This window comes from Bos javanicus, chromosome 11 (assembly GCF_032452875.1).
Source record: "Bos javanicus breed banteng chromosome 11, ARS-OSU_banteng_1.0, whole genome shotgun sequence".
NCBI classification, from domain to species: Eukaryota; Metazoa; Chordata; class Mammalia; order Artiodactyla; family Bovidae; genus Bos; species Bos javanicus.
In genome coordinates, this window is record NC_083878.1 from 28,604,348 (window position 1) to 28,628,673 (window position 24,326).

General features: G+C 46.8%; 1 protein-coding gene across 1 annotated transcript in view; it reads left to right on the forward strand.

Moving 5' to 3' along the window:
- Nucleotides 1-23,201: 23,201 nt before the first annotated feature.
- The window catches only part of EPAS1 (endothelial PAS domain protein 1), a 92,255-nt gene continuing 91,130 nt past the window's right edge, over nucleotides 23,202-24,326 (forward strand). Inside the window, exon 1 of the mRNA XM_061432252.1 lies at nucleotides 23,202-23,816. Within this exon, the coding sequence (XP_061288236.1) occupies nucleotides 23,791-23,816 (26 nt within the window). The 5' untranslated portion in view covers nucleotides 23,202-23,790. The remainder of the gene's footprint in view (nucleotides 23,817-24,326) is intronic.

A 24,326-nucleotide genomic window follows, 5' to 3' on the forward strand; every position in this document is an offset into this window, starting at 1 on the left:
TTTGGAATTTCAGAGTACTCTGGGAGCATCATTCACATTGCACAGACCTGGTCGATCAGAGAATAGGAGACTGTATGGGAGGAACCAGGGCATTTAGCCTAGAGAAAGTAAGACTGTGTCTATAAATATGGGAATGGATGCCTTGTGGATAAAGGCCAGATTTAGTACACCCCCAGAGAGCAGAATTTTGTCTGGTGGGTGGAGGTAGTGAGTGTCCAGGGGGGAAGTTTGAAGGAAGGCTACATATGCATTAGTCAGATGAGGTTTTTATGTCCCCATGAGGGTTGGCTACCAAGTCACTTCCCATCTGTTATGGACTGAATGTTTATGTCCCCCCAAATTCATACGTGGATGCCCTAATTTCCAATATGATGGTATTAGGAGGTAAGGCCTTTGGGAGGTAATTAGGTTTAGAGCAGTCATGATGGCAGAGCCCCCATAATAGGATTAGTGCCATTATTAGTGACATTTTTAGTGCCATTATAGATGAGCAGGGGATACCAGAGCTGCTTCTGTCTGCCATGAAGCAAGAAAGTGGCTGTTCACAAGCCAGAAAGTTGGCTTCCATCAGGAACTGAATCAGCTAGCACCTTGGCCTTAGACTTCCCAGCCTCCACTTCCCAGCCTCCACTTCTGTTGTTTAAGCCACACTCTCTATGATATTGTGCTACAGCAGCCGAAACTGACAAAGACACCACCAGAGAGGCATTGACCTCACGGAGATTCAAGAGATGGGGTTGACTATGGCTGATTCATGTTGATGCATAGCAAAAAACAATACAGTATTGTAAAGCAATTGTCCTTCAATTAAAGATAAATAAATCTGTAAAAAAAAAAAAAAAAGAGAGAGAGAGATGGGATTAAGTCTACACCAACCTTATGAGATCCCATGAGATGCTCAGAACATGATTAAAAAACAAACAAACAAACAAAAGAAAGAAAAGATTTCTCCCTCACAAAAGCAGGAAAAAACCTATGGTTTGTACGTTCATTGGATGGTGGATAAACAGGAATCTGCACATTTTTCATGTGTTTTCTTGGGGCCTGGAGGGTGCTATTTAGGGCTGCTTGGATTCAGTGTGTCCTAGGAGTCCATGAGCACCCTCATAAATCCCCACTCAGAGATTCCAGCAACAGAAACAGACCTGAGTTACCAGGTGACTCTGGCTGGACCCCTCCTGGCAGAGTCCGCCTCTGAGGTGGCATTTTCTGTTCAGCCAACTCCTCTGTCCTCTAATTCATGTGGCAACAATTGACCTCTAGCTCAGAGGCAGAAAATAAAACACGCAAGAAGCCAAGAAAGTAAGCCTGCCCTTTCTGTGGGAACAACAGGGCAGTTCCCTGTGTGGGGAGATTTGGGAGACCTCCCACCCTCCACCCTTCCTATACCTTGGGCCCCTCGCAAATCTCTTTTCTACCCGCAAAACTGTCTGAGGCAGGGTGGGCGGGGATGGGGGTGGGGGGCGTGACCTTGATCTCCCAATTGGTGAAACAGCCCTGCCAAGACTGGAATCCAGGACATTCATTAATTCAGCAAACCTCCAAGGAGTCATCAGGGAAAAGAAAATATGGATCTTGTTGCTCGTCTTTATGTTTTCTTTATTTTGAATCTTGAGATATTTTAAAGTTACAGAAAAGTGAAAAGAATTATATAAGCAGCTCCCATATTAAGCTAATATTTTTTTCACCTTTGCATCCAATCATTTTATTCTGTAAAGAATATCATTTCAGATAGAGCTGAGTGCCCTTGTATTCACACCCCAAGTCTCTTCTTACATTTCTGTTTAATTTATGAACATTTCAATTTATCTAAATTAAAATAATGTAATTCTAAAGTTACAAAAGGGGACCGGACCGGAACACGGAGCTATTTCCAGGGCTTGGGGCCCTATGTAAGAAGTCCCTGGGGTCCGGGAGAAACCTGCGGAGGGGTGTTCCCAGCTGCTGAGGAGGCGATGTGGGTGCCCCAAGTTCATTCTCCTTCTCTGGGCGGGATCAGGAGGAGGCCCCGAGGCGGGGCCCCCTTCCTTGAAAGCCCCGCCCAGGCTTATGCAGCCGAGGCCTTCCTGAGCCATTGTGCCCGAGCTGGGACCCGCTGGGCCAGCATGTCGGGGGTGGAGGGGCTTTTCCGGGACGCAAGACTGGGCAGCCTGGCAGGGCGGCCCCGCCAAGGAAGCCTTGATTCTCCGAGTGGCACGTTCTCCTCGGGCCCTGCCAAGTGCCCCGCTGGGCCGGGGTGGGGGTCGGCGCCACGCTGGGGTGCAAACCACGCTGGGGGTTTGCCTTGGAAACCCGGGTGCACTCACTTCTTGGCCCCTTCCTTCCTTACATCTTTCTCCTAATCATCACAGCTGTTCTTATTGCCAAGTTCTGTGTTGCGCACTGGGATTGCATGGTTTCTGCCTTCACTCATTCGTTCCCTCATTCACTGATTCCACATACAGTTACGGAGCAGGAGCGTGCGCCGGCACCGTTCTAGGTACTGTACTGGGATAAGCCTGGGAACGAAGTAAGTGAAGATCTTTGCCTTCTGGAGCTTGTATTCTAGCAAACAGACAACAACAACAAAATAGATGTGATAAACAAGTATATTGTGGGAGTGATGATGAGCGCTGTAAAAGAGTAGAGGGGGTGGAGAAATCAATAATAGGGGAGGGGCCCTCCCTGTCTTCCCTTCTCCCTCCCGGTACACAGTTCTAATCCACATCCCTGTCTTCACACTTTGACCTGGGATGTCTTCTGACTCATCACCTTGTCTCCATCTCCTATCAGGTTCCTACCCTCTCCTGCTAGTGTTAGCATCATGTTTTCTTGGAAACTTCTGTTTTCCAAGTCACTTCACTGCAAGAAGAACATTCTAAGTGGAAAGCAGACAGTGCAAAGTCTGCAGTGGGAGTCTGCCTGGCAGGACAGGAGTTATACAGAGAGGGTTTTGTCCCTCAGCCACCTGGGCCTTCCCTGGACTCCAGAGCTCAGCTGGAGGGGAAAAAAATCTCCCAGAGGCAGGTCCAAGAACAGGTGGCCACATCTGTGCTCCAGTGGCTTCCCTGGATCTACAGAATAACCCTGATGTACTTGTTGGGATGCCTGTGGTTATTCTCTATTCCTGAACCTTGTTACTCTCTCCTATCCCTTATACTTTCACTGCGGCCTGCAGCTGACCCATGACTGGCAGTTCCCCAGATATACTGTCCTGGCTGCTTCCGGACTGGGCACATGGGCATCTCCTGGAATGTGATCCAATTTCCTCCTACCTATGTCCACCTGACAAGCCCTTCTCCTTCCTTCAAGAATCTATTCAACATCACCTGCTCCATGATGGAGACTTTTCTTAAACTTCCCATTGACTGTTCCAGCCCCATCTTCTGCTTATGTGACACCTGGCACAGACCTTGACTGGCAGGCGTCTGGCTGCCTTGCAGTTATAGCCTGTCTCACTCACCTCCGTATTCTCAGCATTCAGCACCTGCCTGGCACGGAGTGGGTGCTCATGAACCATGTTGACTGGTTGAATGAGCAGTGCTTGGCTGCTGTGGTCATCTCCTGAGAGGCCCCAGGGGGCCTGAGTTAAATATGCCCTTGGATATTGAACAGACTGTAGTCACAGCTGCAGACTTCTGAGAAACTCGGATTTCCTGTGGGTGAGGGACTGGCAGGAGAAAGGCCCTCATTTCAATCATAGAAAATGGCTGGCTGAAGAGTATTGTTGTCCCAGAGAATAGAAGAGGCCACCCCTCTCCTTGACTCCATTTCTGCCCTGGGTACCAGTCTATGGCTAGCCACACAACTCCTGGAAACCCTGGTCAAAAATGTGCTTCCTCTGCGGCCGCTGGGGACTCTTGAGTCCTCCCGGGGCAGTGCATTTACAAAGGGAGCAGGGGACTGGCTGTCCTGCCGTCCCTCAGCCCTAAAGGCCTGCCAGCCTTCCCTTGAACGTCCCCGTCCTTCCCGTCTCCCTCCCACATCCACAGTCCTAACCCACACCCTGCCTTCACACTGTGGCCTGGGATGTCTTCTGGCTCACCGCCTTGTCTCCACCTTCTATCAGTTCCTACCCTCTGCCTCCAGTGTTAGAATCATCTGTAGAAACTTCTGCTTTCCAAGTCACCCCTCATTGTCCAAGGACAAAGTCCGGACACCCATACTGGTTTCCCGGGCCTTCTGAAAATTGACCCCAATGCCCCTGAGCACACTGCTTCCTCTTCCTCTTCACCAACCTCCGGCCGACAGTCTGCTCACAGCCACTCCTCTCAAGAGCGTCCCAGCTCTGGGCCTTCTTGTCCTGAAGGCCCAGTCTCTCCTCCCTTCCAGTGCTGTACACATTCTTCCAGCTTACTCAACCCACCTCTGAGCCCTGTATCACTTATGCTCTCTACCTCTAGTCACTCAGTAACCAATTAGACGGTCGACCTTGAGAGTTCTGAGGGTCCTGTCAGTTGCGCAGTTCAATTCTGACCATATGTGTTTGCTGATATTCCACAAGTTTGTCTCATTAGTTCTTCATTTTTAGAGCAACAGATTTGAAGACCAGACCTTTGCCTTTGTCAGTGTGTATCTTCTAGGATATAGTAGTCCCTGGCACATGGTAGGAAATTTATTATGGGTTTGCTGAGGGCAAGTTTCCAGACCCCTATCCCCAGATATGCCTGTCTTCAGTAGTTCCCTGCTTAACTGCCATATGTGGGGGCTGTCATACATATGCCTTCTGAAGGGAAGCTGATAAATATATGCATACTGGGGGATTAGAGACTTAACATTTTTGTCCCCAGAGGGAATCTGTATTGTGAGAAGTACCTGCAAAGAGCACTACTGACCTGTTGTTTAGCTCTACTGATGGAACACCATTATCAGCTAGAGGAAAGGTTGGCATGGGAACCTTTTTTAGAGCCATTTGACCATACGCTTTTCCCCTTAGCTTCTTTACCTGGGTGTTCTGCCAGTTCTAGACTGGAGACTAGAAAGAGGAGAAAGGAACTATCCATTTTCAAGGAAATTCCCCTCTCACACCTTGACTCCATGCAAACCTGACCTCGCTAGATGTCATCCCTGAGAAGAGACCTCATGTGTGGGTCATGAGGGTGGAGGGAAGCAGGTGTTATTCCTGTTCCTCTGTCTTGGGTCTGCAAGGCTGCCTGGAGCTCCTCGCAAGGCAGGAAGAGGTGGGCCAACAAACTATGGGGGAGACAAATGTTACTCAAGCAAAAGAGATGAGACAGGCTGCCAAAGGCATATAGGGTGCAGAATTAGAGAGATGGGTGTGGGCATATGGGGAGAAGGAGGGATGAACTCGCATTGATTGAGCACCTCTTGGGTGCCAGGCACTGTGCTAGTCACATTCATGTCCATTACCTCATCTAATCTTCCCAGAGATCTTGTAACATAATTGTCAGTAGCTGCATTCTCCAACATAGGAGTTTATTTCCTCTCACACCCTTTCTCCATTGTTAGTTTTCCTGTTTTTTGTTTTTTTTTTTCTTTTCTGGTCATAAAGTAATTAGTGTTCATTATAGACCTGATATATGAAAATAATAAAGTACAAGAAAGGAAAAAAATCATCTGTCATCTAATAATAAAAATATAATTATTAGCATTTATGTGTGTATATTTGTTTTTAAAATTCATTTTAAACATGTGATATCACATGTATATAATATTTTCTATTCTTTTTTAATAACCTGTATAGCAAAAATATTTTCATGTCATTAAAATTCTTTAAAAGCATCTGTATTGCCCTCACTGCTGCTACTGCTGCTAAATCACTTCAGTCGTGTCCAACTCTGTGCGACACCATAGATGGCAGCCCACCAGGCTCCCCGTCCCTGGGATTCTCCAGGCAAGAACACTGGAGTGGGTTGCCATTTCCTTCTCCAACAGTGCCCCATTATAAGGATAAACAGCTAGACTAGCTTTTTAGCTTTTCCCCAACTACTAGACATCTGTTTTTCTATCTTTTGAAATTACAAATAATAGTTCTATAACATCATGTACCAATATCTTTCTCTGATTTCTGTTTATTTTTTAGGATAGATTGAAGAAGAGAAGTTACTGGGACAAACTGCATAATTGTGACTTTTAAATTTACTTTCTGATTTTAAAAGTAACAGTTGCTTATTGTAAAAAAATATAGAACACACTAAAAAAAAAAAGAAAATAATATCATCCAAAGCCTTTCAAATTGCTATTATAACATTTTGGTGTGATTGTTTCTCGGTCTTTTTTTCCAATGACATACATACATAAGTGTAAATAAATATAGCTGCATAAAGTTGGTATTACACAGCTTACACAATGCTATATTTTACTTATGAGCAGTATATAATCATTATAATTATTTTTTAAAATACTATTTTTAATAGCTGTGCAATTTCACTTTAAGAATGCGCTATACAAATGTAAGCATTCTTTTACAAATGGCCATTTAGATTTGTTTTCAAAAACTTCCTATTAATAACTCTGAGATGAATATCTAAACATCTGTGAATATTCATCTTTGACCTCATTTCTGGTATGTCCTCCAAATAGATTCCTACAAGTGAAATTACTAGGTCAAAATGTACCAGCCTTGTCAAAGCTGTTTGTATGTATTGCTAAACTGTATTCCAAAAGCATTGCTAATAATCAGGCAGAGAGTGTCCATCTTCACATGTCCTTGCAATATTAATTTAGATTGAAACTGCGGTAGCTTTTCATGAGCAAAATATGCTTCGCTTGTTTAATTTTCACATTTATGATTAATGATATTTAACATATTTTGAAATGTTTGTTCAGTTCAGTTCAGTCGCTCAGTCGTGTCCAACTCTTTGCGACCCCATGAATCTCAGCACGCCAGGCCTCCCTGTCCATCACCAACTCCCGGAGTTCACTCAGACTCATGTCCATCGAGTCAGTGACGCCATCCAGCCATCTCATCCTCTGTCATCCCCTTCTCCTCCTGCCCCCAATCCCTCCCAGCATCAGAGTCTTTTCCAATGAGTCAGCTCTTTGCATGAGGTGGCCAAAGTACTGGAGTTTCAGCTTTAGCATCATTCCTTCCAAAGAACTCCCAGGGCTGATCTCCTTCAGAATGGACTGGTTGGATCTCCTTGCAGTCCAAGGGACTCTCAAGAGTCTTCTCCAACACCACAGTTCAAAAGCATCAATTCTTCGGTGCTCAGCCTTCTTCACAGTCCAACTCTCACATCCATACATGACCACTGGAAAAACCATAGCCTTGACTAGACGAACCTTTGTTGGCAAAGTAACGTCTCTGCTTTTAAACATGCTATCTAGGTTGGTCATAACTTTCCTTCCAAGGAGTAAGCGCCTTTTAATTTCATGGCTGCAGTCACCATCTGCAGTGATTTTGGAGCCCCCCAAAATAAAGTCTGACACTGTTTCCCCATCTATTTGCCATGAAGTGATGGGACCGGATGCCATGATCTTCGTTTTCTGAATGTTGAGCTTTAAGCCAACTTTTTCACTCTCCACTTTCACTTTCATCAAGAGGCTTTTGAGTTCCTCTTCACTTTCTGCCATAAGGGTGGTGTCATCTGCATATCTGAGGTTATTGATATTTCTCCTGGCAATCTTGATTCCAGCTTTTGTTTCTTCCAGTCCAACGTTTCTCATGATGTACTCTGCATAGAAGTTAAATAAGCAGGGTAACAATATACAGCCTTGACGTACTCCTTTTCCTGTTTGGAACCAGTTTGTTGTTCCATGTCCAGTTCTAACTGTTGCTTCCTGACCTGCATACAGATTTCTCAAGAGGCAGGTCAGGTGGTCTGGTATTTCCATCTCTTTCAGAATTTTCCACAGTTTATTGTGATCCACATAGTCAAAGGCTTTGGCATAGTCAATAAAGCAGAAATAGATGTTTTTCTGGAACTCTCTTGCTTTTTCCATGATCCAGCAGATGTTGGTAATTTGATCTCTGGTTCCTCTGCCTTTTCTAAAACCAGCTTGAACATCAGGAATTTCACGGTTCACATATTGCTGAAGCCTGGCTTGGAGAATTTTGAGAATTACTTTACTAGCGTGTGAGATGAGTGCAATTGTGCGGTAGTTTGAGCATTCTTTGGCATTGCCTTTCTTTGGGATTTTGAAAACGGACCTTTTCCAGTCCTGTGGCCACTGCTGAGTTTTCCAAATTTGCTGGCATACTGAGTGCAGCACTTTCACAGCATCATCTTTCAGGATTTGAAATAGCTCAACTGGAATTCATTTTTTTGAGAATCATCTGCTCATGAGCCTATCCGCTTATTGTTTTTGTCTTTGCATATTTCTTGTTGTTTTAGATGAAATCTTTATATTTTCAGGATATTAATTGTATGTCCATTATATTCATTCATAAAGAATTTTCCAAATAAAGAAAAATATATGTCCATTTTTACAGATGAGTATACCAAAACTCCACAAGGAAAATGAATTATCCCAATGTCACTCAACCAGTAGGTGGTTAAGTTGGGATTCTAACACAGATCTTTCTGACTCCACAACTCTTGATCAGAAAAAAAAGAAGAAGAAGAAGAGGAAAGGAAATGGTAACAGTAAGTGTGGAAGCCTTAATAGTGGAACTTGAGTATGTTCTGATGGATGAGTATAAGTCAGTTGTTGGAGGGGATGGGGACACATATGGAGGAGGAGGAGGAATAAAGTGCCAGGGGAATTGGAAGCCAGGAAGGAGCCTGGCCTGGTGCCAGCTGTGCACTTTTCCATTCATTGCCTCCAAGCTGAGGGACGTGTGCCTAGCATCCCTTCTTCCTTCATAACCCTTCCGAGGATTCCTCCGGTGTTTACCTATATCCTCTTCAAATCCATGCACATCAGCATAGCCTTTGGTTTGTCCTTACCTGTACATTCCCAAAGCTCTGAGGGTCCCCTTGTTATCTCTTCAAATGATACTTAGAGATGGATATTTAGATGGCCTTGGAGGCAACATCCTCAGCAGAGACCAGAATCTGAGGACTTCTTTGATCCTCTTTTCCTACCTAGTTGCATTTATTCCAACCCACATTTTTATTGATGTTGGCTGATTGGCAGGAAAAGAAAGGGAAAGAGGAGAGAAAAGAAGGAAAAAGAAAGAAGACTGGATTGTTGGTCTCCTTAGGATGGGTGTACATGGACTCCCATCCCCTGGGAGGGAACAGATATAAAAACAATAAATAAACATAGTAATTGAATCTTGCATCCTGGGATCAGACAGATGCCCTATAGAGTGAGGTTAGAAGCAGAGAAGGAGGAGAAGAAGGAAGAAAAGGAGGGGCCCCTTGTTACTTGCCTTCTCCTCTCTCATGGCTCCATCTGGACCCATCCTTAGTGAGTTTGAAATGCTTAAAATTTTATCTTGGCAGTCAACCACACTCTGGGAACTGGATAGAAGCTTGAAGATTTTGAAGCCTTTGTGAAGGCAAGGGTGGAAGGGTAGAGAGGTCACAGTATGTCTGGTAGTGGGGACAGAATTGTGAGGTTCTGTAAGATCTATGGAAAAGGATGAAGAGCACCAGAAACTATTATTATACAGGATAGGTACTTTAAGAGAACAATCTTCCAGTTCTTAATTCCTTTAAAAGACAGTTGTCTAAAGCAACAACAAGAATGTATCATGGGGCTTATAACAATATCCTCAAGGAATAAAATATATGAGAGCAGTAGAGCAGGGAAAGAGGGTGGTAAAAGAGAATGATACTGGTTTAAATTCTTATATGTGATAAGGAGGGACTTTCCGATAGCTCAGATGGTAAAGAATCTGCCTGCAACGCAGGTGACCTGGGTTTGATCCCTGGGTCAGGAAGATCCCCTGGAGAAGGAAATGGCAACCCATTCCAGTATTCTTGCCTGGGAAACCCCATAGACAGAGGAGCCTGGCAGGCCACAGTTCATGAGGTTGCAAGGAGTCAGACATAACAAAGCAACTAACACACACACACACATGATAAGGATGCATATTGTAATCCCTAGATACTTCAAGAATAAAAGAGGGTTAGCTAAAAAGCCAAAAAAGGAATAAGATGGAATATTAAGTAATAGTTGATCTGAAAGAGAACAAGGGAAATGAAAAAGAAACCAAGAGGCCAAGTAGAAAATAAATGGTAGCACATATTAATTGTAATGTATTATCCAGAAAGGGAAGAAATTAAATGGTCTCTAAGGTCCTTCCCAGCTTTTGGAGTCTCTGATTTTAGCTGATATCTCCATGTCAGCATCCAGTTATGCTGGATGGTTGGCATAGTTAGTTAAGGTTACTTATATTCAGGTGATGATTAAGGGCAGGGTTAAATTTAGAGATGTTACTTCTACAAGGCAGGCCTGGGGTTAAGGCTGATTTAGAGTTGGAGTCTGCTTGGAGTTACTGCTGGATTTGGTTTGTTGATCAGACCTGTAGGGTGGGAGAGGACTGGGGTTCAGGAAGATTAGATTGGGTGGGGAGGGGCTGATCCAGCAAGCCTCCTGCAATCTCTCACAGCAGATCTTCATGTTATTCAAAGCATTATACTTTCTCATAGTTAATAACCTCTTCCTTCCAGAACTTTTTTTCTCTAGGACTTTTTCTTCTCTTTCTTTTATGAATGCAGTATAACATCGGTTGATTAAAACAACCTTTCTTGATTACCTTCCGTGTATCAGGCACCAAGCTAGGTGCTGGGAAGGCAGCATGAACAAGACAAAGCCCCTGACTCCACCAGGCTGATATTCTGCTGGTGGGAGACAAGAGACAAACTTGACTCCAGAGAGCAGAACCAGGCCGGGTCAGAGTGGTCTGGAAGTCTGGAAGGATCCTGTGATGGATGGGGGAAGGGGCAGCAAGGCAGAGCTCTGGACACGGGCGGAGAGAAGGCAGTGCGGTGCGAGAGGTGGGCAGGAAAGGAGCTTGGAGAAGCAGCAGCAGCTCTTCCTAGTAAACTCCCAGGTTGTATTCTACTTCTGATGGAAGCCCCTGGAGGTTGGAAACCAGGGATTGAGTGGTCTTGTTTGAGATCTAAAAGATAACATGGTTTGCTGGGCGAAGAATAGCCTGGAGCAGTGACAAGAGAAAACCAAACAAAATGAAACAAAGGGCCGAGAGATAGGAGCCCTGGATTTCTCAGCATGCTGTGCTCCACGCTGGCTACTTCACTTAGTCTCTCTCCCCTGCTGTCTATGAAATGCCAGTAGTGATATCTATGCTATTTATGCCATCGTGACATAAAGATGGTGCTAGATCATTTTAAAAGTTACTTTTATGCCTAGGAGTAGATTGCTGGATCATATACTAGTTTTATTTTTTTTGTTTTTTAAGGAAAGTTATGACCAACCTAGATAGCATATTGAAAAGCAGAGATGTTACTTTGCCAACAAAGGTCCGTCTAGTCAAGGCTATGGTTTTTCCAGTGGTCATGTATGGATGTGAGAGTTGGACTGTGAAGAAGGCTGAGCGCCAAAGAACTGATGCTTTTGAACTGTGGTGTTGGAGAAGACTCTTGAGAGTCCCTTGGACTGCAAGGAGATCCAACCAGTCCATTCTGAAGGAGATCAGCCCTGGGATTTCTTTGGAAGGAATGATGCTAAAGCTGAAACTCCAGTACTTTGACCACCTCATGCAAAGAGCTGACTCATTGGAAAAGACTCTGATGCTGGGAGGGATTGGGGGCAGGAGGAGAAGGGGACGACGGAGGATGAGATGGCTGGATGGCATCACTGACTTGATGGACGTGAGTCTGAGTGAACTCCGGGAGTTGGTGATGGACAGGGAGGCCTGGCATGCTGCGATTCATGGGGTCGCAAAGAGTCGGACCCGACTGAGTGACTGATCTGATCTGATCTGATCTGATTCTGTTCTCCATAGTGGCTGTATCAATTTACTGTTCCCACCAACAGTGTTGCCTTTTCTCCACACCCTCTCCAGCATTTATTATTTGTAGATTTTTTTGTGATGACCATTCTGGAGGCAGAAGGAGGCAAGGGTGCGAAGGGATACCTCATTGTAGTTTTGATGTGCATTCCAGAGAAAACCATAATTCCAAAAAAATACATGCACCCAATGTTCATTGCAGTACTATTTACCATAGCCAAGAAAAGAAGCAACCTAAATATCCATCAACAGAGGAATGGATAAAGAAGATTTGGTACATACATACAATGGACTATCACTCAGCCATAAAGAACAAAAGTATGCCATTTGCAGAGTTGTGGATACACCTATAGACTGTTATACAGAGTGAAGTCAGAAAGAGAAAAACAAATATCATATATTAACACATATTTTTGGAACCTAGAAAAATGGTACAGGTGAACCTATTTGCAAAGCAGAAAACAGAGACACTGACATTGAGAAAAACATATGGACACCAAGTGGGGAAAAGCCGGGTGGGGAATGAACTGGGAGATTGGGATTGACATAAATACACTACTATGTAAAGAATAGATAGCTAATGAGAACTAACTGTATAGCAGGGGGAACTCTACTCAGTGCTCTGTGGTAGCCTAAATGGGAAGGAAATCCAAAAGAGTGGGGATATATAGATATACATGTAGATCTGATTCATTTACCGTACAGTAGAAACCAACACACTTGGGACTGATGATCAGCTTGCAGTCACTGCTGAAACGCTCCATTTTTTCCTCTAAGGCAATTTCCCCTTAAGGAGAAGAGGGATAAGAATCTGGTACTGGCTTCCTCCTCACGAAGCAGAAGCAACAGAAACCCCTTAGGAAGTGTTAGTAGTGTTGTTGCTTTTACTGAAGAGTTACTTCTGTTGTCGGTGGATTGGGAAAAGACCTGTGACACATCAAGAAAGATCTTAGTGCTCCTCCGGTGTGTCACCCAGCCCTGCAGGCTGAGTTTGAATGAAAGCGCATTTAAACACACACACACACACACACACACACACACACACACAAGTGCACAGAGTGAAAAACAAACAAATGCAAGAAGCCGGCCTCTATCTGCACGTACACTTTGGGTAGTAGGTAGGTAATTTTTGTGCCTAAGCATTGTCTGTGTATTAAAGTTCACTTGATCTTCAAACATCCCTCCCAGTGGGTATCATCATCTCAGTTTTACACATGAGGAAACCGGTAATGGATTTGTCCAAGGATATCAGCTGAGTTGCAGAGCTGGGAGTCTGCCCAGGTCAGCCTGATTCCAAGGCCTTGTGTGCCCCAGTCCTAGGGCTTGCAATCCTAAAGCATCAGTGTCTTGCTCTCCATCAGTCTTTCCATGACAGCCAGTGATCCAGACATCCTGGGAACCTGTCAGGCCAGAGATGATTGAGGACAAGCTCAGAACCCTTGGGACTGGTTTGTCATTCAATCCACCAAGAGGCAAATAATCAGCCAGCAAGTATTGAGGGCCTGGGTGAGAGGCCTGGCAGGGGAGGCAGAAGGTGTGCAAGCCTGAGAATAATTCAAGAGCAAGATGCAGCCACATCTATGCCCAGTGGAGGGGCCATGCCACCCATTGAGGAAGGCACTGACCAGAGGCTGAGGGTGAGGCAGGGTGCCACACCCTCAGGCAGGGTGCCAAAGGCCCTGATGGCTTCCCTTCCAGGGCCTGGGACTCCTTCTGGGGCATAGAGGAGGCCAGGAAAGGGCCACTGGGAGTGCCTGGCACCCACCTCTCAGCTTTGCCCAAGTGAGCCAGACCCAGACCCCGGACTCATTGTCCATTTTCCCTACAGAGCCATCCTCTGCATTTCTAGCTCCCAGCTGATAACTGGCTGAGGGACTGAGGCTGACCCCAGCCTGGATGCAGGAACTGAACTAGGAGAAGGGATTCCTTTCTGTGTGAGGGGAGGTCCCCCAGGAACAGAGAAACTCAGTGGGAAGGCTGTGTGGGGCCAGCGTAGGGCCCTTGAATGTGTGGGGCTGGACTACTGGCTGCTCTGGGGTGACAAGGTGACAGGGTGTGGGGCTAGCTGAGACCGAAGGCGGGGAAGGAGGCAGAAAAACCTGCCCTTCCTGTCAGGTGGGCCTCCCTGCCTGGCTCCCTCCCTCTTTCTCAACACTATTTTAAAAATGTAACCAGAGGCTTCCCTTGTCCCTACCCACCTGCTCCTGACAGGTGCAGGGAATTCACCTAAACACCCCTACATTAATGAGTGGGGAGGGGGACAGTGGGCCCCCCTCCTGAAGTAGGCCACTTTAGCAAGCAAAGGGCAGGGGAGAGGTGTCTTTCCTGACTCTGAAAAGCAAATGCCTCTTCATTTTAATAGAAACTGATTTAAAATAATCTGATTTTAAATGATATCAAATAGAAAAAATGCCACTTCATTGTAATTTTCTAGTAAAAATTTAAAATAATCTGATTTTTTAAAAAATTATATCAAATAGAAACTACATTTTAAATGTACAGAATGTGTAGCGTACAAGACTTAGGTTTTGTCTGAGCTGAGTATTTAATTTACAATGTTGTGTTACTTTCAGGTGTACAGCAAAGTGATTCAGTTTGGGATCCGTTTGTCCTGACAGCTTCTCTTAAATTCAGTAGAAACCTCTGGAGAAAAAAGATACATTCATTAGGAAAGAAAAACAGGGAAAGAGAAAGGGAGGCGTGGAAAGAAGAAGCGAGGTAGGCACACAGGGCCGGTGGGGGATGGGATTGCCCCAGGCAAGAAATTTAGTGAAAATTTGCAGGGCCAGGGACTCCCTCTAAATCCACTCCTCCCAGCTCTAGGGATTTCCTCATGCTACTTCACCTAAATAACTGGACTGTGGGGGAAGCATTCGATTTGCTTCAACCCTATTTAATCCCCAAGATGCTATGGCCTTCACAGCCACCCATCTGTACTTTCAAGGACACACCTATAGACCAAGATCCCCTCCAACATCAAGGCTGTAATAGTTGGCTCCTTATTTAGAGGGGGAATATACAGGAGATTCTAAAATCCACAAGAATTTTGCTCTGATGCTAATGCCGATTGCACAAAGTTTCAGTATAAAGAGGGCATGAAGGTTTTGTAAAAATTGAGCTGAACAAGAAAGGTAAACTGTTCTTATGAGGCACTGGGAGAAAGCACTTAGGAACCTGAGTCAGGGGCTGCCCAGGGCAAGGCACCCATGTTCCATTCCACAGATGCTCCTAGAATTTGCAGAGAAATACTCACCACTGTACATTGTACAGGTAAAGTCAGCGTGGAATTGTCTTTGGGTCTTTCCAGGACAAGCCTAATTCTGGCCTTAATTATTATACCTCAGGCAGATGAACTTTTCTTTGTAATGCTCTCGTACACAATGAACTCTGGGCTCTCTGCCTTGGAGTCATTTACTTAGAACTTTACTATCAGCATATTTCTAGGTCAGAAGGCATCTCTCTACCATAAATTACTGTCTGATGGAGAGACTCTTTAATTTAGCCTAAGATAGAATAAATAAGAGGGCTAATCTGCTATGATAAAAAATGAACAATTAAGATAGAGCGTGCCAAGCCCCATTGTCTAAAAGTTTTGAAACATCCATGCCTCCTCTTCATTCTATTGAGGTAGATCATTGAGCATGTTGATCATAGCTGGGCTTGTGACCCCAACTCATGCACCAGAGGCTACTAGCCTCTGAGCGAAACCAAGAGAAATCCTCAGAGTTTAAAATCTTAAGTATTTACAGGCACATTCTCAGCATTACATCCCTGGTTTTCTTCAAAGAGAAAAGACAGAGGTATGCAGTGGAGAAAAATAAAACGTTAAAAATGAGGTTTGTGTGGAAACTTATATCTTGGCTTGGCACCTGGGGAGGTACATGTGCATGTATATGTGGTACATGTGAGCACATTTAGGGACACATTCATGAGTGCTTTAGAAGGTGCCCCTGAAACCCTCCTCTCTAACACCAACTCTGCAGAAGGATGCAGCTCCAGACCCTAGAATTACACAGGTAGAAAAGGTCTTTGCACAGCCACTGCAAATCATAAAGGGGCAAACATTTCCCCCATTCTTTGTACATTAATATGTTTCCTAATCAAACTCCTGCAGTACCCAGATCCCTTCAGTGCCATGTGTGCATGCCAAGTCGCTTTAGTCATGTCTGACTCTGTTCTGTCAATGGGATTCTCCAGGCAAGAATACTAGGGTGGGTTGCCATGACTTTCTCCAGGGGATCTTCCCAACCCAGGTACCAAATCCAGGTCTCCTGCATTGCAGGCAGATTCTTTACCATCTGAGCCACTAGGGAAGCCCCTTCAGTACCATGAGACTATCCTCACTTAGCTTAGGCCCAAGCCTTGATTGTTTCTTGCTACCACTTCTTAAATCTGCAGGGAGTTTGCTGGGGACACGTGATGATGACTTGGAAGGAAAGCCATTTCTGAGGCTGTGTGGCCCTTCCCTCCCATTCTCCTTTTCTGAGACTGAAACCTAGAGAGTGGGCCAGATGTGACTAGAATTTCCCTCCATTTCTAAGCTCCCTCGTCGATGTTGCTGGGTGCCCTGTTGTCTGCCACAGGAGTGCACTGAGGATGCCAGGATGATAAGGAGATCAAGGGGAGGTGAGACATGAAGATGCTGGAGACCAACTCCTGTCAAACCGCCCTTCCTCAGAGCATCTGCCTAGACAAGATGCCCAAAGCAGTTCTCTTCCCATGTAGGAAACGGAAGCCCTAAAAGTATAGTCTATGGCTGGACCCTAAGCAACCCAGAGATAGTCTCACACCTCTGCCAGCCTAGGCTAATGAGTCAGAAACCATCATGTAATTCAGTGATGCACAGAGTATTCAAACAGCAGAGCTTAAAGGAACTCTAAATATCTAGCCCTCTCGCTTTAAAGAAAAGGAAACTGAGGCCCAGAGATAGAAAGCCAATTTCTTTGATTTTCTCTGGTCATCGCAGCTATTTCTGTCTTTGTTATCTTTGTGCATTTGCTGGATTTTCCCCTAATAGTCCCCTCCAATTGCAGCCCTCATGGCTTCTTCAGCTGACTACTCGTCATCTTCCCATAGTTTCTTCCTCCAGCAGCACCTTCACTTTTTCTGCTGGGATCTCCTTGAAGAAGTATATTTGGACAGGATCCTCTCTAAAATCCTAGACAGGTAAGCCTATGGATTCCAATCTGGTAAATATTGTACAATATCTGTAAACATTGTACAGACCTAGTGACCACTGCCCAGATTCCCCTTAGAAATGAGGGCATCCTCCCCCAGGCACTGGTGCCCATGATCAGATATCTTCCCCGGGAGCGGCCAGAATCAATGATTGATCAGCACAGAGGTACACAGGCCTATCCCCTCCAACACAACTCTGAAGGGCTGTTCCAGCTTCAGAACTTCCTCGGGGGATTGGGCGAGGTCTTTGTTGAGATTCCGCTTCTTCTGCCCAATCCAGCTTAATTCCTGTTCCTCCCACTGGTGCTAATTCCAAGAGTGCTCCTTATTAAACCTCCCTGCACACTCATCTCCCCCTCAAGTTGGCTTCTGGGGAATCCAACCTGCTACAGGCACCATCATCATGATGTAGACGAGAGGGAGTAACTTCAGAACCTCGTCCTCCCCCTAACAGCATCACGCCACTTCAGTCAGCCTCTTACCCATAGGTGTTCCTCAAGCTCCAGGGGACAGGCATCAACCTCAGGACGTGGTCACTTGTAAGCCCCAGTCACCAGACCTGGAGTGGTTGGGAGGGTTCTCCCTTCCTCCATGGCCTGGGAAGGGGGGACTCCATGACTTTGACAACTCTGCCCTCAAGACCAAATGTCCAGTCCTTGCCTATATCCATCCACACACTCCCTGAGGTAAGCACTGGCTAAATCCTGCAAAACCATCTTCAAAAATCTCTTTCTCCAGTTGTGTATCTTGGAAAAAAGGATAGTTGGTTCCTCTTGTCTTGGGACTGAACTCAGTTGACACTGAACTAGAAAAAGTCCCATTTTAACACATGGTTACAGACCTTACTTTATTTTTAACAAACCAAACCCACACTACAGGAGTCAGGAGGGTATCTCTGACCCTTGTTCTGTATCCTTCTTAATTGTCCAGGCTCAAGGGTAGTGCTGTTTAGGGCCCAGTATCATCATTTTTAGTGACATTAGCACCTTCACTTCTGCTTGTGCCTTTTTCTCTCTAAGGTGGGGCTGGTGTGTCCTTTCTATGGACCATTCTTCCCGCATGTGTGTGATTTTACCACCTTGCAATGGCACCCACCAGCCTGGCAGATGGGCCAGTCTAAGTGGTGCTTCTCGGGGCCCTAGCTTTCTTATTAATACACAGCTGAGACTCTAGCTTTTCCTACTTTTTCACTCACTCTTTGCACTGTCTCACCCTCCATCACCAAACTCTTTTAACACTCATTGTTTAGACTCTGATTTTCCTCTCAATTCTTATATTAAAAATTTTTAAGAATATATATGTTGTATATATCAATTTAAAAACAGTTTAGGGGAGAAAATAGGAACATTACCACATTAAACTATTCTTACTGGTTTCAGAAGTCTTAAAAAGAGAGTAAAGGTGTGTCATTATCTGGAAATGTGGGGTATACACAAATAGAAACTGGATACATGGTAGCCATGGGCCAATGATTCCTTCACTGTTAGTTGAAGGACTAATAAGCGTGATGGACAGACAAGACCTTTCATGGAAAAAACCTCATCCCTAGAGCTAAAAATGGAAGCCATTAGTCTCAATAGTTATTGATTATCCAGGTTGAGGCATAGGGAAAGCTGGGATTCTTGATTATATATATATATATATATATATTTTTTTTTTTTTTTTTTCTTAACCACTCTATACAGCAGATGGGAATCTTAGTTCTCTGACCAGAGATCAAACCCACATCCCCTGCACTGGAAGCAGAGTTTTGACCACTGGACTATCAGGGAAGTCCCGAGATCAAACCCACATCCCCTGCACTGGAAGCGGAGTTTTGACTACTGGACTGTCAGGGAAGTCCCGAGGCTGTGGTTCTTTAAAACTGGATCCTTCTTATCAATAAGCACTTAGGAATTCAAAAAAGCTTGATCCTTTCCTTAATAAAAATTACAGAACTCTTTGAAAGATGACAAATTCTGGATTAAGGGTGTCAAGAATCACAACATTTAATAGTAGATATAGCATATGTCTATGTGAACCATCCCGCAGCTCTGGCCTGAATCCAGATGTGGGGGATTGGGGGGGGGGCGGGTATGGTTTACTGGTGCTGAAGTTCAGTGATGGGAAGTATGAGAATAGATTTTGTAAAGTCACAACTTAAGAGCTGGTTTCTTTTGGAGGGAGTAACGTGCAAGTGTTCCTTGTTATTTCAAGTGTTATTTCCATAGGGGAGGAGTCATAGCCTCTATGATTGCCCTTCCTCCCATCTCTGCTCCCAAATCTGCAGCCTCTCCCACCCCTAAAACAACTAAATATCCAGACAAGGGCCAGATGGGTCATCCTTGAGATAACATACCTAGTAGCACCAGGACTCATGCAGGGACTTGCATGACTCTGACAGCCTCTCTTACCTCACTCTAGTTTCAGCCCTGATGTGTGATAATGCGCTTTAAGTCGTAAAATACAAAAGAAACAGCCCTGCCTTCCAATATCTCTTCTTCTGGGAAGACATATTCCAACATAATTTCCAACCACATCCTGGACCATACTGTTACTTTAACAGATTACTGAGGTCTTATTTCTGCCATCTGCACACAGCATCCCAGGTGCCAGCTAACTACCAAGGTTGTAACTTAACTCCTTTTCTCTATCCCATCCTCCTAGGGCTATGCTCTATAGAGGAGAGGAAGCCAGAGACCCAGTCTTGGAACTAGTTAAAACAAGATGGGTGTTTCCCTGCTGCTGCAGCCTTTGTCACCAAGCAGTTCAGTCTGGAGTAAGGAGAAGGTGGCAAGATTTGTTAGGAGCTGGGCAGTTTGCTCCCATTTTAAGCAGCTTGGGAGCTTTGCCTAGTAGTGCCCTCTGCTGCCCTCTGTGGCCAAAACTTCAAGGTCTCTAGACACTGAGGGAGAAGGCAATGGCACCCCACTCCAGTACTCTTGCCTGGAAAATCCCAGGGACGGAGGAGCCTGGTGCGCTGCAGTCCGTGGGGTCGCTATGAGTCGGACACAACTGAGCGACTTCACTTTCATTTTTCACTTTCATGCATTGGAGAAGGAAATGGCAACCCACTCCAGTGTTCTTGCCTGGAGAATCCCAGGGACAGGGGAGCCTGGTGGGCTGCCGTCTATGGGGTCACAGAGAGTCAGACACGACTGATGTGACTTAGCAGCAGCAGCAGCAGCAGAGACACTGAATCTGGGGCTCTCTCTCTCCCTGCCATCATCTTATGAAGCTTTTCTCCTTTAGTTCTCCATAGGCTTTAAAAGTAAAATGGGACACTCTAGCCACAAGCCTGCATCTGGTTTACATTCTCAGCTCCTTCCTGCAAAGGTTGTTGAACTGAATCCTGGAAGAAATCTTAAGAGGTCATTGGGTCCTTCAGCTCTGCTTTAAGCAAGACTGGCTGCAACCCTTCTGGGAATTATATAGGCTTTGGCAAATCTCATACTCCAAAATCCTAGGTTCTTCAATGTTACTCACTGGAATTTCCACAAAATCTGCATAATTGTTTATCTTAGCTTGGGACCTTTCACTTAGAGGGCAAAAATCCTGATTAGAAAGATGGGCAGGCTGGCCATGAGAAGGATCTGTTAATATGGTTGATGCGTTCTTATCTGATGCTTTACCTTTCTTCTTCTTTTTTTTAACATAAGTTAATTTCATAAGCTCAACCTTGTTGAAATGTTCTCTTTGGGTTGGAGGTGTCACTTTGCTACTGGCAAGCACAGCTGAAGACTTAGAGATTTCTCCTTGCTCTGGGAATGCAAGGCTTTGGGCACCTGAAAGTCATCAAAGTACCTGTTTCTTTTCCCACTCCAGTCCCAAGTGAGGTGAATAAGCTTACTGCTAATTAATGGAGAACTGTGTCTCACCAATCCTTTGGCTGGAGAAGCCCAATATGAAATTAACTAGTTCTGAAAACCCACCGAAGAATTGATGCTTTTGAACTGTGGTGTTGGAGAAGACTCTTGAGAGTCCCTTGGACTGCAAGGAGATCCAACCAGTCCATCCTAAAGGAAATCAGTCCTGGGTGTTCATTGGAAGGACTGATACTGAAGCTGAAACTCCAATACTTTGGCCACCTGATGCGAAGAGCTGACTCATTTAAAAAGACCCTGATGTTGGGAAAGATTGAAGGCAGGAGGAAAAGGGGATGACAGAGGATGAGATGGTTGGATGGCATCACCGACTCAATGGACATGGGTTTGGGTAAACTCCAGGAATTGGTGATGGACAGGGAGGCCTGGCGAGTTGCAAAGAGTTGGACACGACTGAGCAACTGAACTGAACTGAACTTAAAACCCACCAACACCAAGAAAAGGTTCCCTAGAGGGATTTGCAATTTTTTGTTTGAATTTCCTAACTTCGGGCCTGATATTTGATTTCAAAGTCTGTGTGCACAGTACTCAGCAACCCTAGGAAAATGAGAAAATACGCCTGTTTCCCCAGTTCTCTGCTGGTTTTTACACCTATGCCTATTCCACTTTCCAGTCCCTTCCAAAAGCTCCTGAAAAGTACTCCCACCCCTCTTACAGGTTGCCAGGGGGAAAACACATTTATTTTGTATTTTGGTGGTGACACGAACTTATACCAAACTCTTCTTATGTATCTTATTTCTTGATATTTCCTTTTTGTATTATGTTTTAAAAAACATAAACACCCCCTTGACCATTTTAAGCATACAATTCAGTATTGTTAATATGTTCACATTGTTCATCGTCTAGAACTTTTTCATCCTGCAAAACTAAAACTCTATACATATTAAACATGAATCCCTCACACCACCCTCTTCTGGTTTGTTTCTTCTATGAATCTGACTAGTTTAGAAACTTCAAGAGTGGAATCACACAGCATTTGCCTTTGTGTGACTGGCTTATTTCACTTAGCCTAACAATACTGAAGGTGCCTTACAGCAGATTATTTTTGTATAAAATGTGGGGAAGCTAAGGGGGGAAATGAACAGCAAGGCTTAGGGTCCCAGGGTGGACCAATTCCGCCACCCTTGCTTTCTCTTCTCTTCAGCTCACATCTGTGAAGCCCGTGCGCCCCTCTCAAATGAGCTTCAAAGATTAAAATCCTCCCGGTCCCTTCCAGAAATATCCCTGCTGGATCGCTGCCATGTAGGTAGGGAATAGGGTGGGATTCTTGGGAGAGCAGTCAGCGGCAGCACAGAGCAGAGGATCCCCAGCGGGTGCGGGTCCCTGGCAGTGCCGAAAGAGCAGCAGGAAAACCTTGGGCTCTGACGGCCCCTGGACCTCTGATCTCCCTACACCTGCAGTCTTTTCGTTACCAGGGATTCAACTGGACCGCGGAGATACCTTGGGCAGCCCTGAAATTATGCGATTTGAGGACACGCTGTCAACTCTTATCCCGAGATCACGCCGTAGAGCCAGACTGCTTCTCCAGTTCTGAACTGGCCCGGACCCGGGCGGTGGTGGCCAGGTGTTGGGAGCTGGGCGAGGCAAGCCAGACCGCCCGAAGGACCTTCGATCAGGCATCCCCTCCAGCTCGGCGCAACCCCGCAGGCAACAGACGTGCCAGGTGAAGGAAGAGAAGAGCAGAGGCAACAGTAATTCAGTTTCACTGCACTGTTTCCCCAGATCCGACAGGCACAAGTGATTGGTCTCCCTGCCTCTCTGGAAAAACACATCGCCCAGACCGAGCGCAGCGTTTGGAGACCTCGGAATTACCCCCCGACCTGGGCCCGATAGCACAGGCAGCAGGGCGAGGGACACGGGAGCGCGGCATCGCCGATGGCTCTATGAAGCGCGGGACCCTGGGCGCTCGCGGTTGAGCCCGGGTCCCAAGGACAGGGCAGAGGTGGGAGGACCCGGGCTTACGGGAGCACAGCCACTCCTGCAAGCACCCCCCGCAAACCCAGTCCTCGCTGCCGCTTAGCCCCATCAAGGTGCGCCTCCTCGGTGCGGAGTCCCACCTACCTCCCGCCACCCCGCCGACCTCATAAACAACTTCGCTAACCGCAGAGGGCGGAGGCGGGGCGGGCGGGCCGCTGCTGAGCCGACCGCGGGGGCAGCGGGGCGGGCCGGGGTCAGGGCACAGGCTGCGGCCGCGCCTCCCGATTGGCCGGGACGCCGTGGGCTGCCCCGGCGCGCCGCGCGGGCGGGGCGGGGCGGACGGGGGCGGGGCCTGCCTGCCTGCGCGTGCCCGCCCCCCGGCCCCCGCCCGCTGCGTCCGCGCCCCTCGCGCCCTCCCCACCCCCGCCGGCCGCCGGAGTTTTTAAAGTGGGCTGACCGCCCCGCGAGCCCGACATTCGGGAGCGGCCCGACGCACAGCACCGGCGCCTGCCGCCTCCCGCCCCAGCTTTCCTGAGGCGGCCGTACAATCCTCGGCAGTGTCCTGAGACTGTATGGTCATCTCAGCCTCCGCGTCTGCCCGGCCCCGGACTCTGCCAACTCCAGTCGTTTTCAAGCCACTTCTTGTATTTTGAAAACCCAGAAAAGGGACTCCTGACTCCTTTTCGAAGGAAAAAGAAACTTCAGCCCCCTGCTCGCTGCCCACCGCCCCCCACTTTTTTTTTTTTTTTCGCGTTTGACAGCGTCCTTCCACTCCTTTCCCGACCCCGCCTCCCGGTACAGGTTCCTCCCCGTCACCGTTCTCCACCCCCCCTCCCCCGCACCAAGCCTGCCGCCCGCAACTTCCACCTGACCGTGCGGACGCTCGGGACCTGCGAGCACCTGGCACCTTTCACATCGGCGTGGGCCTCGAGGAGTGGGCTAGGGCCACAGCGAAAGTAGCGGCTGCAGCCCGCGCCGGCCCTGGAGCTCAGGTGCTCGGAGCCTCAAAGGGCCCCAGCGACAATGACAGCTGACAAGGAGAAGAAAAGGTAAGCGGGCGTCCGAGCCGGTAGGGGAGTTGGTCCGGGGTGCGGGTGGCGGGGCTCCGCGGGACCGCCGCTGGGAGAAGAGCGCCGAGGGGACTTTGAGGACCCAGGGACGATTTGGAAGGTTTGGCAGGGGAGCGCAGGTGTCCAGTCTGGCGACTCGCCGCTCCGGCTTCGCGGTCGAGAGTTCTGTGGCCCGAAGGAGTCGGGAATCTGAGCGGACAACGAAGCCAGGAAATAGCCCTAGAGGTCGGAGGTGCTCTCGAGGTACCTTCCAAAATCCACCCCTCTCCAAACCCCGCACCAAACTCACGCGGCCAGCGTGTTGAAACGTTTCTTGGTTGACTCGCTCAAATCAACTTTCGACTTTCTCACGGCCCACTTGAGGGGCAGCATCCACTCTTTTCTTCGGGACCCGTGGGGTCCTTCTAAATGAACTCTGCCCGCTCTGCCTCCCGGAACTGGCAAGGGGCCGGAGGCAGAAGGCAGCGCTGGGACGGGCCCCGGCAGAGC